Source organism: Macaca mulatta, chromosome X, assembly GCF_049350105.2.
Source record: "Macaca mulatta isolate MMU2019108-1 chromosome X, T2T-MMU8v2.0, whole genome shotgun sequence".
Lineage (NCBI taxonomy): Eukaryota > Metazoa > Chordata > Mammalia > Primates > Cercopithecidae > Macaca > Macaca mulatta.
In genome coordinates this window covers 38,133,141-38,146,425 of record NC_133426.1, presented here as the reverse complement: position 1 = coordinate 38,146,425, position 13,285 = coordinate 38,133,141, and the positions used below count along the sequence as shown (strand labels likewise).

The following is a 13,285-nucleotide window of genomic DNA, read 5'->3' as shown; positions in this document are numbered from 1 at the left end:
GACTTCTGTTTTCTCAGTCAAATCTGAGGCAAGGCCATCAGTTTAAATAATCTGCTATGTATTTTCCAAACCTATATTCTCTGCCCTCTCCAATCTGTCCTGCGTAACACTTTCCACAGTAATCTTCCTAAGGTGCAATTCAGTTTACATGTGCTCCAGTGTCTTCAGTGAATTCCTAATTATGAAAATAAGTGTTAATTTTCCTATATAATTCCCAATTCTAGCTTTATCTCTCAATAGTCTTTTCCTTACAATCTTCATTTGGTAATAGGTAGTTTTATGGTAGTAATGTATTATGATAGTCTACAAACAATGGCTCTTGGGCCAAATCTAGCTGGCCACTTGTTTTTACAAATAAAGTTTTATTGGAACCGAGCCATACCCATTCCTTTATGTATTGTCTGTGGCTGCTTTCTGCTACAATGTCATAGGTTAGTTAGGACAGAGACCATATGGCCCAGGAAGCCTAAGATGTTTACTATATGGCCTTTTAGAGAAAAGTTTGCTGATTCTTAATTTTGATCAGACTGATCTCTTCAGTCTAACTTAGTGGAAAGAACAAGGGCTGTGGAGTCAGACACACCTAAGATTGACACTGGACACCAACAGTCACTGAAACTTAATTTCTTCATTTACAAAATGAGAATATAATACTTAACCTTCCTTGTTGTCATAGGGTCAGTGTAATATATATAAAAGCATGTGTTTCTGGCACTTGGTAAGCCTTCAAGACAAACTCCTTTCCTCTGCTCATTTGCTCAGACTACTGTTCTGCTGCTTTATTAGGAATGGGCTTCATTGTCTTCCCCTTACACCTCCATCTCTGCCTCTCAGAATTCTACTTATCCTTCTATGTACCTCCATAGTGAAACTTTACCTGCTTCCCAACATACGGATGTAATTTCTCATAGACTGTAACTTCATGGCAGTTAAAATTTTTTAACAACAAACAACAAAATTGTAATTGCTAATACTTAATAAACTTATTACTATATGTATATCAAAACATCTGTTTTATACCTTAAATATAGATGATAAAAAATAAAAAAGAATTGGCAATTACTTAGGTTGCTATTCTGCATATTACCGCACATGGAATAAATACCAAATGATTATTTGCTCATTCAATTCAGTGGATTTAAAGGGGAGGGATCAGTGTGGACTGTCATTTTTTAGTGAAGACTTCATTACGGAGCTACTTCCAAATGTATCAGTGATCAATGTAGGCATAGTGAGAAATTGAGAAAAATGTAAAGTCAAGTAGAGCCTATGACTTTTAATTATCTACTTTATGATGTAATAACCTTGCAGTTTTCAGTGAAAGGTTCTAGGTATTTATACTAGTTATCTGTTGCTGCATTTTAAAAATGACCCTAAAACTTAGCAGGTTAAAACAAAAAGCATTTATTATTTCACACAGTTTCTGAGAGTCAGGAGTCCAGCAGGAGCTTAGCTGGGTGGTTCTGGTCCAGGTTCTTTCATAGGGTTGCAGTTACACTGTCAGATGGGGTTGCAGTTATCTGAAGGCTTGACTGAGGCTGGAAGATCCACTTCCAAGCTCATTCACATGGCCATTGGCAGGAGGCCTCACTTCCTTGAGATGCTCACAACATGGACTCCTACAGAGCAAGTGATTGGAGAGAAAGAGAGAGAGTACACGTATGTAGCCAGGGGTGGAGGGGGAGAGAGAGAGAGCAAGAGAGCGAGCACAAGGGTGCATACATGTGTATAACCAAAACAGAAGCTATAATGCTATCACAGGTACGTCTGCTTTATTTTACTGGCTGTGCACATGCAGACCAACCTGGTATAATGTGCAAGGGAACTACACAAGAGGATGAACACCAGGAGGATGTAAGTCGTTGGGGCCCTTCTTAGGACTAGCTATTACAGTGCTCGATACCTGGGTAGTTATTTATCCCAAAGGAATAGTGTTTGCCTGTTCATATGAATGAAACAATTGTAATCTAATTGGTGTCAACATTTTTAAACTTTCACAAAGATTTAAAAACCTGTGTCACTGTGAATGAATTCTTTTCAGTTTCCCTGACATGAGGCTAAAGGACTTTTAGTAAAATTATACCTACACTTTATATTATAGAATAATTTCTGTTTTCTCTCCAGTTGCCTTTCACTTTTCTGTTGAAATCTGGATTTCCTTTTTCCCATTTAATCATTCAGATTATTTTCTAGATGAAATGACCAAAGAAGCAGAGATAGATAATTCTTCAACCGTAGAAAGCCTTGGAGAAACTACTGATATCTTGAATATGGTAATGATTTCCTATCTGTTTATCTAAATATGAGTTTGAATTTTAGTTCATTGTGTATGTGAATGTGTGTATACTTCCTATACTCTTATATGCATGAAAACCGCTTTCTTGTTTCTTATTTTGTTTGTTATTTTTAACCAACTATATTGAGGTATAATTCACATATAAAATTTGTTTTGATCCTCACATTATTAGTATGGCAATTGAGAGTGGATTCTATTACTATCTGAACTGTTTTCCCTTCATTATATATGTATATATGCACACATATATATAAAATTTGTACTATATATATAGTACAAACACATAGTATATATACTGTATTCTTTTTATAATATATATTTTTTATTTATTTCAGACACACATTATGAGCCTGAATTCCAATGAAAAGTCATTAAAATTATCACCAGTTCAGAAACAAAAGGTATAATATGGAGATTTATTTTCATTATTGTTGGTAAGAGCAGTTTAAGTTAATTTTTTGGATGGTTTTTGGAAAGAACACAAGAAACGTAAGCATTTACTTACTTTAGAATTTAAAAGACAGAGGGATACAATGTAGATAACCTCCATTTTGCCTTGTTCTGATGTTATGTATTTTCTGTAAAGAAACAAGAGTGGAAGCATTTTATTGCTGAAATTTGCTCTTTGGGATCACTAACTTAAGTTATACTAGCCATACTTTTCCTTCTGTCAAGCCATAGGTTATGATTGCAGTTCTTATGTGTAGGAAAAGACTACCATTTATTGATAGAGTGGCTCTCTGACTTTGGTTGAGTATGACTTTGAATGAATTACTATGCTGACTTTACTGAATGATATTAATATCTTTTTTAGCTTTACAATTTTGTGATTTTAGTGAAAATCTTTGATAACCTTTCCCAATATTTGGTTGGGCTTTAATTTATCAAGAAATTGATAGCATAAAAATAAGATTAAACATTTGGAAATTAGAGACTGTTCATGGGTAGGAAAGAGAGACTTTTAATGAATAACAAATAGCAAAAGAAGGGAATAGGCTGTGGTTTTCACAACCGTAGAGAGATAAAGGCCTGCCCTGAAATCCTTTGCTTTTCCTGGCTTTAAGGACTAGTGTGATGAATGAATGAGGGATTTGAGGATTAGGAAAATAAATTGGAGAAATGTAAATTGAGGGAAGAAGACTATAAAAAAAATATTTAATTTCTCTTTGTAGTGTCTTTGACATGTTTTCAAGTTTAAAACTCTTAACATTGAAGTCACTGAAGTGCAGGAGAATCATGCTAAATTGTTAAAATTTAGAACTAGTCCTCATTCGTTCTATCTGTAATACTGAAAGGCATGGTGAATAACAGCATTCCTTTGAATATGGGAGAGCTGTTCGAACACAGTTGTAGAAGCTCAATGAATATTGACTGATTTTTGACTGGCTATACTTCCAAGCAGACACGTTTCTTGTTTCTTTCCTTCCTCTTCCCTTAGACTCCAGGCTCTCCGTCTTCTGGGCTGCTTTATTGTGCTAGGGAAAGAAAGGCATGTGCCTTTAGAAATCAGTTCTGGCAACCGGGCCTTCCTCTCTTAGGGCTCTTAAAAGAATCATGACTTTTTAAAGAGCAAGACCAAGAACAACCAGAAACGGAAAGCAATTGCTTTTAAGCTGACATATATTATATACTTTCTATAGTCCTTTTAAGTGTAGGCCCTACCAGGCCTACTTTAGTAAATGATAAAAGATTTATTATACTATTTCTGTGTATTAACTTGTTAATTTTTAACTTGTCATGTTTTAATAATCTCTTTGGCACAATAGGAACCTCTTCCTAGGCCTAATCATCACAGTTTATAAAATTTGAATTAGTGAGTTTTTACTATCCAGAGACCCAAATTCATTAGATATTTGCATCCATTAGCTTGTTTGTAGAATTTAGATCAGCAATTTGGTTTTGCCTTATTTGGTCCAGCAGGAAATTACTTTTATATTGTTAATACATTATTCAAATGTCAGTGTTTGATTTCATAGTTTTTATACAAATCTTACATTTTACACTTAATAGTCTTTCCTCTTAGTGTTCTTTCATTTATAGAAATTATTATAATTAAAGAATATAATCAGTACAAGGAAGAAGGTCAAAAATTTGAAAGTGCATATGAAGGTTTTGTTTAGAAAAGAAAAATATATTCGTTATTATTTAGTTTATAGATAAAAAAACATTTCATGTGCAGTTTCTTCAGTTCTAGGAGTGGACTATTCATTTTTTTCAAATTTTACATTTTTATTTATTTTGTGAATTTTGTGGACTCAAAAGACAAATGAAAACTTGAAAATTAGGCCTGGCGTGGTGGCTCATGCCTGTAATCCCAGCACTTTGGGTGGCCAAGATGGGCAGATCACTTGAGGTCAGGAGTTCGAGACCAGCCTGGCCATCATGGTAAAACCTCATCTCTCTACTAAAAATACAAAAGTTAGCTGGGTGTGGTGGCGCACACCCATAGTCCCAGCTACTCAGGAGGCTGAGGTGAGAAAGTCGCTGGAACCCAGGAGGCAGAGGCTGCAGTGAGCTGAGATCATGCCACTGAGCTCCAACCTAGGTGACAGAATGAAACTCCGTCGCAAGAAAAAAAATTTGAAAATTAGAGATGATCGGGAAAGTGGGAAAAATATACTAAGCTGTACTATGTACAAGAAAAGCGTACTTTTTTTTCTTTGAGATGGAGTTTCGCTCTTGTTGCCCACAGGCTGGAGTCCAGTGGCACAGTCTTGGCTCACTGCAACCTCCGCCTCCCGAGTTCAAGCAGTTCTCCTGCCTCAGCCTCCCGAGTAGCTGGGATTACAGGCATGTGCCACCACTCCCAGCTAATTTTTGTACTTTTAGTAGAGACAGGTTTTCACCATGTTGGCCAGGCTAGTCTTGAACTCCTGACTTCAGGTGATCCACCCGCTTCGGCCTCTTAAAGTGCTGAGATTACAGGTGTGAGCCACTGTGCCAGGCCAAGAAGTGTACATTTTTAAATAGCATCTTGCAAAATTAATCTCGAAGTTTTATGTAAGGATTGATTCGGATTGAGAAAAGAGGCAGAGAATAAATATTGATGGTATTGTGATTAATGGCAAAATTAAGGCAGGTAGTACGAGTTGAAAATTAAACACAGATACATGTTACTAAATCAAAATTAGATGTATCACAGACTAGAGAGTGGCACAAATGATCCTTAAAGAAAACAAAACTTCAGCAAACTATCTGGTAAAATTTGCTATTTTTATTCTCCTAGACTTATAAAAATGTAAAATCTTGGCAGTATTTAAAGTAGATAAGGTGTCCTTGTAAACTAATAGTAGTATGACTATGATAATTACTTCAAAAAATTTACAGAAACAACAAACAATTGGGGAACTGATGCAGCATACAGCTCTTACTGAAAACGATGATAGTGATGAATATGAAGAAATGTCAGAAATGAAAGAAGGGAAAGCATGTGAGCAACATGTGTCACGAGGGATTTTCATGACGCAACCGGCTACGCCTATCGAAGCATTTTCAGATGAGGAACTAGGTAATGACTCAGGCCAGGTGGGACCTCAGGCTGACACTGATGGAGAGGGTTTACAAAAAGAGGTATTTAGACATGAAAATAATAATGGTGTTGATCAACTTGATGCCAAGGAAATAGAAAAGGAAAGTGATGGAGGACACAGTCAGAAGGAATCAGAAGCAGAAGAAATAGTCAGTGAGAAGGAAACTAAACTGGCAGAAATAGCAGGTATGAAGGATTTAAGAAAAAGGGAAAAGAGCACAAAAAATATGAGTTCTTTCTTTGGCAACTTACCAGATAGAGGTATGAATACTGAGAGTGAAGAAAATAAAGATTTTGTTAAGAAAAGGGAAAGTTGCAAGCAAGATGTGATCTTTGACAGTGAAAGAGAATCAGTAGAAAAGCTAGACGTTACATGGAAAGTGCAAGTGAGAGTCAGCAGGGTATAGCTGATGGATTCCAGCAGCCGGAGGCAATAGAATTTAGTAGTGGAGAGAAAGAGGATGATGAAGTGGAAACTGACCAAAACATATGGTATGGCAGGAAATTGATTGAACAAGGAAATGAAAAAGAGACTAAACCCGTAATATCCAAATCCATGGCAAAGTATGATTTTAAATGTGATCGCTTGTCAGAGATCCCAGAGGAGAAGGAAGGAGCAGAGGATTCAAAAGGAAATGGAATAGAGGAGCAAGAGGTAGAAGCAAATGAGGAAAATGTGAAGGTGCATGGAGGAAGACAGGAGGAAACAGAGATCCTATCAGATGACCTTACAGACAAAGCAGAGGTGAGTGAAGGCAAGGCAAAGTCAGCGGGAGAAGCAGAGGATGGGCCTGAAGGTAGAGGGGATGGAACCTGTGAGGAGGGTAGTTCAGGAGCAGAACACTGGCAAGGTGAGGAGAGGGAGGAGAAGGGGGAGAAAGACAAGGGTGGAGGAGAAATGGTGAGGCCGGGAGAGGGAGAGAAGGACCTAGCAGAGGAGGAGGAATGGGAGAAGAGGGATGGGAAAGAGCAGGAGCAAAAGGAGAGGGAGCAAGGCCATCAGAAGGAAAGAAACCAAGAGATGGAGGAGGGAGAAGGGGAGGAGGAGCATGGAGAAGGAGAAGAAGAGGAGGAAGACAGAGAAGAGGAAGAAGAGAAAGAGGAGGAGAAGGAGGGAGAAGGGAAAGAGGAAGGAGAAGGGGAAGCAGTGGAGGGAGAAGGTGAAAAGGAGGAAGGAGAGGTGGAAGAAGGAGAGAGGGAAAAGGAGGAAAGAGTGGGGAAGGAGGAGAAAGGAGAGGAGGAAGGAGACCAAGGAGAAGGGGAAGAGGAGGAAACAGAGGGGGAAGGGGAGCAAAAAGAGGAGGGAGGGGAAGTAGAGGAGGGGAAAGGAGAGGGGGAAAAGGAGGAAGGGAAGGGGGAAGAGGAAGAAGGAGAAGGGGAGGAGGAAGAGGAAGAAGGACAAGGGGAGAGGGAAGAGGAAGAAGGAGAAGAGGAGGGGGAAGAGGAGGAAGGAGAAGGGAAAGGGGAGGAGGAAGAAGGAGAAGAGGAGGGGAAAGAGGAGGAAGGAGAAGAGGGGGAAGAGGAGGAAGGAGAAGGGAAAGGGGAGGAGGAAGGGGAGGAAGGAGAAGGGGAGGGGGAAGAAGAGGAAGGAGAAGGGGAGGGAGAAGAGGAAGGGGAAGAGGAGGAGGAAGGGGAGGAGGACGGGGAGGAAGGGGAAGGGGAGGAGGAAGGGAAGGGGGAAGAGGAGGAAGGGGAAGGGGAGGAGGAAGGAGAAGGGGAAGAAGAAGGAGAAGGGGAGGGGGAAGAGGAGGAAGGAGAAGGGGAGGGGGAAGAGGAGGAAGGAGAAGGGGAGGGGGAAGAGGAGGAAGGAGAAGGGGAAGGGGAGGAGGAAGGAGAAGGGGAGGGGGAAGAGGAGGAAGGAGAGGAGGAAGGGGAGGAAGAAGGAGAGGGAGAGGAAGAAGGGGAGGGAGAAGAGGAGGAAGGGGAGGTGGAAGGGGAGGAGGAAGGGGAGGTAGAAGGGGAGGAGGAAGGGGAGGTGGAAGGAGAGGAAAAGGAAGGAGAGGAGGAAGGGGAAGAAACGGAAAAGGAGGGGGAAGGAGAAGAAAACAGGAGGAACAGAGAAGAGGAGGAGGAAGAAGAGGGGAAGTACCAGGAGACAGGCGAAGAAGAGAATGAAAGGCAGAATGGAGAAGAGTACAAAAAAGTGAGCAAAATGAAAGGATCTGTGAAATACAGCAAACATAAAACATATCAAAAAAAGTTAATTACTAACACACAGGGAAATGGGAAAGAGCAGAGGTCCAAAATGCCAGTGCAGTCAAAACAACTTGTAGAAAACGGGCCACCAGGTTCCAAAAAGTTCTGGAATAATGTATTACCACATTATTTGGAATTGAAGTAACAAACCTTAAATGTGACCCGATTATGGCCAGCCAAACAATTTAAATGCCTTGCATATAACAGGCACTCATTACATGTTGTTAAATTGATTTTATGTCAGTTATTTTATGTGTAGTGAAAAAAAGCAACTGATGCAGCTGTGTTAAGGAGCCAAAGACAACAGGAGGCACTGGTAAATTTTGGCCTCTCTCAGACTAAAATTTTGGTGTATTTCACCCCCAAATTATAAAACCATAGCTAGAAAATATTAAAAGGTCATATCAGATTATTAACATTATATATTCATTAAAGGCAGCTTTAGGAAATAATATACTACAAGAGTGTTTTGATTGTGTGTATAAATCATTCCATTTTTAAATGGCACAGATGCTTAAGGGCTATAAAAACTTCTAATTTCTTATAAATGTGTTAGCACTTTTTTTAAGTTAGTGATTACAGTTTACCTGCTGTATAGAATAATTTTCTAATAATGAATGGTATTCTGAAACTCAATTGAGGCATTCACATTTTAAAGAAAGTATTGTCTTTTACCTTTTATATGTTCTTTTTGCAAAAATCTACAAAGTGACAGCTGTGTTCAGAGCTTAGATCCCAAAAACGTGATCTCTTTTAGTTAGTATCTGGCCAGATGGCAGTATACCTAATGAAATGACTCATTGGGCTTCGGTTTCCTCATCTCTAAAATGGAGTGGATGAGATGATGTGATAACTGTAGTCCCTTCTAACTCTTAAATTCTTTTCATTCTCACAGATTTACTCTATCATTGTTACTCGTGTAGGAAACGTTTTAGGGAAGAAAAATTACACTTTAAAATTAATTTAGTTTTCTATACAGTTGTTTTCTTTACTCTTGAAAAGTTATGACAGCTTTAATGTCTCTTGTCTTCTGTAATTTTTTATTTCTAAACTCCTGTCATTTCCAAGCTTTAACTGTACTTTATCAGAGCCTTCATTTCCGGTATGTGTTATATGCCCTCAATGTATTCATTGACTATTCTGTAATTTCAGTTTGTCTGTTGCTTGTCAGAATGTTTCAAGTAAAATAAAAAATTAAATGTATATAGTCAGAAATTCTTTGTGAAAAGATAAACCGTCTAGTATTAGATACTGAATTTTAGAGAGGCTAGATTTCCACTAGAGTAATTACAATTGTCCCTTAAAATTGTCCATGTACACAGTGCAGCTAATTTATCTGATTATTTGTGGCTCCTTTTTCTTTTTTTTTATTATACTTTAAGATCTAAGGTACATGTGCACAACGTGCAGGTTTGTTACATATGTATACATGTGCCATGTTGGTGTGCTGCACCCATTAACTCGTCATTTACATTAGGTATGTCTCCCAATGCTATCCCTCCCCCCTCCCCCCACCCCACGACAGGCCCCGGTGTGTGATGTTCCCCTTCCTGTGTCCAAGTGATCTCATTCTTCAATTCCCACCTATGAGTGAGAACATGCGGTGTTTGGTTTTCTGTTCTTGTGATAGTTTGCTGAGAATGATCGTTTCCAGCTGCATCCATGTCCCTACAAAGGACATGAACTCATCATTTTTTATGGCTGCATAGTGTTCCATGGTGTATATGTGTGTGGCTCCTTTTTCAACTGATTTCCTTTCATAGTCCCTTTTATATCCTGGACATGAGATATTTCTTATACTTAGTTTTATTAAGGAGGATTTTGATGACAGACTTCCTGTGAATTTTATGTAGTTGAATTCTTTGCACATTTGATTCTCTGGGTGAGAAAGAATATGAGGAAAAGTCTAGAATCATATTAAGTAAAGTATTTCCTAGGAGCAATTATAAATTTTACCTTAGCTGCAAGGATCTCTGGCAGCTTCCCCTAACTAACCAAATGTACTGATTTGGCATTGCAGTGCTTTACTAAATTCAACCGCATTCATTAAGGGTTAGTAGAAAAGAATTAATACTATGATAAAAATATATGTGCCGAACATGATTATTTAAAAAGTAGACTTAAAATGATTAAATAAGATGGATGACACAGAGTTCATAAAGAAAAAAACCTCCAGGGAAATGAGAAACTCTTAAACTCAAGTTATTAATGTAATAGCTATGGGCATTCATCTTCTATTGAAGAGATAATCAGCCAGTAATACTGAAACAACGTTCTAAAATACGCCCATCTCAGTATTAAACCTGGGCTGTATGTCCATGTTTAAATAGCATTTCTTCACATTTCCCTGACCAAAAACGTTTTGTGCTCTTTAGAAGTGGTAGTTCGTGCAAGCATTGTTTTCTTGTGGAGAGCACTGGCCTCCCTAGTCACTTTGAGACCAAAGCCCTTCTTCTGGTTTTGCACTTTTGAGCTGTCTGAACCTGGGCTAGTCTCTTAGCTTAGCAGTCCTCAATTTCTTCATCTGGAAAATTATAGAATGAGAATGAGTGACCTAAGGGATTCTATAGGAACGGCAGTTGTTCATTACCAGCTAGAGCTCTGTCACACCCAGATTTTCTGCAGTTCCTTTTTCCTCAATAAAAAATCTTGAGTGTCGTCACCAAAGTGACCCCACATTCAAACTAACTAGTAGTTATACTGAAGTAAGCAGTTATCCTAAACTACTAAGCACACACTAACTTTCTATGCCCACTGTTGGGCAAACATTTATTTAATCACATGTGGCAGGTCTAGTACCCTTAAAAAGTTCATGGAGAGGAGTGTATTGTGGGTTAGGGGTGCGTTGGGGTACAAAAGACGCAGGTCTAGCCAGGCTTTCATTGACAGAAGTGATTTACATGTTTGTAAATTTTATATATCTCAGGAGAAAAAAAAAAAGGAAGCTTAAGAATGAGACCACTTTGTCCCTCATGAATTAACACTTGGTTACATAGATTAAAATAACTGGTTCCTTCTTTCTTGTTCCCATCTGCTGGTTGTTCAGGCTTTTATAGTAGTTTATCACTGATCATTATTGAGGGAAGTGTGAGTAGTATGTATAGAATCCATTGAGTTACGTTTCCTAATGAGGACTCTGGCTGAAAAAGACTTTAAGGTAAGCTGCAAAGGATCACCTACCACACAAACTTCTGCTGCTGCTGCTGAACAGCAGCACTCCAGGTGAGTGCAACTGACATGTCTTCTGCTATGTCACTATAGAGAAACTTGCTAGACACTTACATAGCAAAACTAACCTGTGACCATGGAAGAAGAAAAAGCCAAGCTTTTCTTGTTTCTGACCTGGAGAACTGAGTAGAAAGAGTGTTATTCAGCAAGATTGAGAATCAGGGAGCAGAAGCAGGTTTGGGAGGCAGTTTTTTACTGTTGAATTTAGATTGTCTGTAGGAGACGTTCAGGAGGCAGATACATGTATGGATCTGGAGCTCACAGAGATTGCTGAGTATCGACAGCTCGTAGATATAGTTCAAATTGGATTTGACTGAAAGGAAGTGTTCCTAGTGTGAATGGAGGAGAATTGAAGACAGAATTCAGAGAAATATCAGTAGGTAAGGGAGAGGTTGAAAAAGTGAAGTCTGAGGAAGTGTGGGAGCACACTTACTAGGAAAGAGAGATGCCACCCAAGCCAAAGAAGGGGTTTCAGAGAGGAAGGAGTGCTAGTAGCTGCAGAGAGAGCCTCTCAGAGGCAGCCTAGTAGAGGCCCAGGGGCAGAACCCACATTGCCAGGAAAGAATGAGCTCCAGGAAATCTGCTCTGCAGAGAAACAGAATCAGAATTGTGAACATTAAATATCAGATAGAGATATTTAATTTTTAAGATATTTAATTTTTTTAAGCATATTTCTCAGTTTAGGAAGGGAGATGTGTTTTCCAGAGACTTTGGTACTCTGGAGAAAAGATGATAAATTTTGTTCAATAATTAATATATACTTAAGAATAGAGTGTTATTGATGTGAGCTTATGAACCAAAAGAAAAATCTGCAATGCTTTAAACGTTAGTGAGACGGAGAAAAAAAAGATCTGTGAGAACAGCCATTATTATTCTCAAATGGGGAGGTTTGGAAACATGGCCTCCAAAGTCCAGTAGAACTGAGTTAAAATCCTAGCCCTCCACTGATTAGCTGTGTGGACCCCTAGAAAAGTTGTGGTAGTGGTGGTGGTGGTTGTTATTTGACCTTTCTGAGTCTTATTTCCCTCGTTTGATAAAGGAAGGGACTTTTGATGATTAAATTACCTAACACGAGAAACATAGGCACTCAGCAAATGGTAACCTGTATCACTCTAATTATACTCTGCGGTCACACCAAGGTAGGTGCAAAGCTACACTCATGAATCTCCAGGTCATTAACTGATTTGCATGAGTTTAGTCCTGTGAACCTGACTTTTGTTTAAATGTAACATAATAGCAAAATACAAATTGGCTTAGAAATAGATCTGTGGGAATAAAGTAGATTGCAATAATGATAATGCTTAAGTATAAGGTGGAGTGAAACTATTACACACCATACATTAGTCAATAAATGCCCCTAAATATTTAAAGTGTATTGAAACGCTGATCACACTCATGTGGTTAGCCTAAAATGTAGGTTTGTTTTCTGTCACTGAACATTTCCCTCTGTGTCCTCACCTTGTTATCAAAATAAAAATAATTAGCACATAAGGTATAGTCGTGGATCATGCGTTTGTTTATGGACAGCAAGAAAATCTTCTACGGAAAAAGAGGAGAAATAGTAAAGCATAAATCTGAAAATGAGAATAAAAATGCCTACCAGCAAGATATTCTATACTCTGAACATTTATTTGTGTAGGCCTGCCTATCAGAGTCAAACTGGAATGTATTCAGTGGTGAGAATACAGGATTAGGAATGACACAAGGGAGTGGTGCCTAGAAAGAAGGAAGAGTTTAAGAGATTATAAAGTAGTAGTATCGGCCAAGAATTTGGAGGTCACAACTGGCAGCCCATGGGTGCAATCTGGCCTGGAGACTTACTTTTACTTTGTTTGGTGCAGTAATTTTGGGAGGCTGAGGCCGGAGGATTGCTTGAGACCAGGAGTTCAAGACCAGCCTGGGCACGATGATAAAAACTTGTCTCTACAAAAAATTAAAAGATTAGTTAGGCATGGTGGCGTGCGCCCTGTAGTCCCAGCTACTCAGGAGGCTGAGGTGGGAAGATCGCTTGAGCCCTGAAGATCAAGGCTGTAGTG

The 13,285-nt window shown here is 38.9% G+C and overlaps 1 protein-coding gene across 17 annotated transcripts in view; it reads left to right on the top strand.

Moving 5' to 3' along the window:
* RPGR (retinitis pigmentosa GTPase regulator) overlaps positions 1–13,285 on the top strand; it is a 60,308-nt gene that overhangs the window by 35,008 nt on the left and 12,015 nt on the right. For 5 of the 17 annotated variants that reach the window (XM_077988382.1, XM_077988379.1, XM_028842535.2 and 2 more), the window contains 4 exons: positions 2,182–2,273; positions 2,632–2,697; positions 5,624–5,804; positions 6,419–8,297. In XM_077988382.1, the coding sequence (XP_077844508.1) occupies positions 2,182–2,273; positions 2,632–2,697; positions 5,624–5,804; positions 6,419–8,166 (2,087 nt within the window). In that variant the 3' untranslated portion in view covers positions 8,167–8,297. Of the gene's footprint in view, positions 1–2,181; positions 2,274–2,631; positions 2,698–5,623; positions 5,805–6,418; positions 8,298–13,285 lie in introns of those variants that run through there. The other 12 variants (XM_028842537.2, XM_028842536.2, XM_077988384.1 and 9 more) reach the window with 4 other exon arrangements.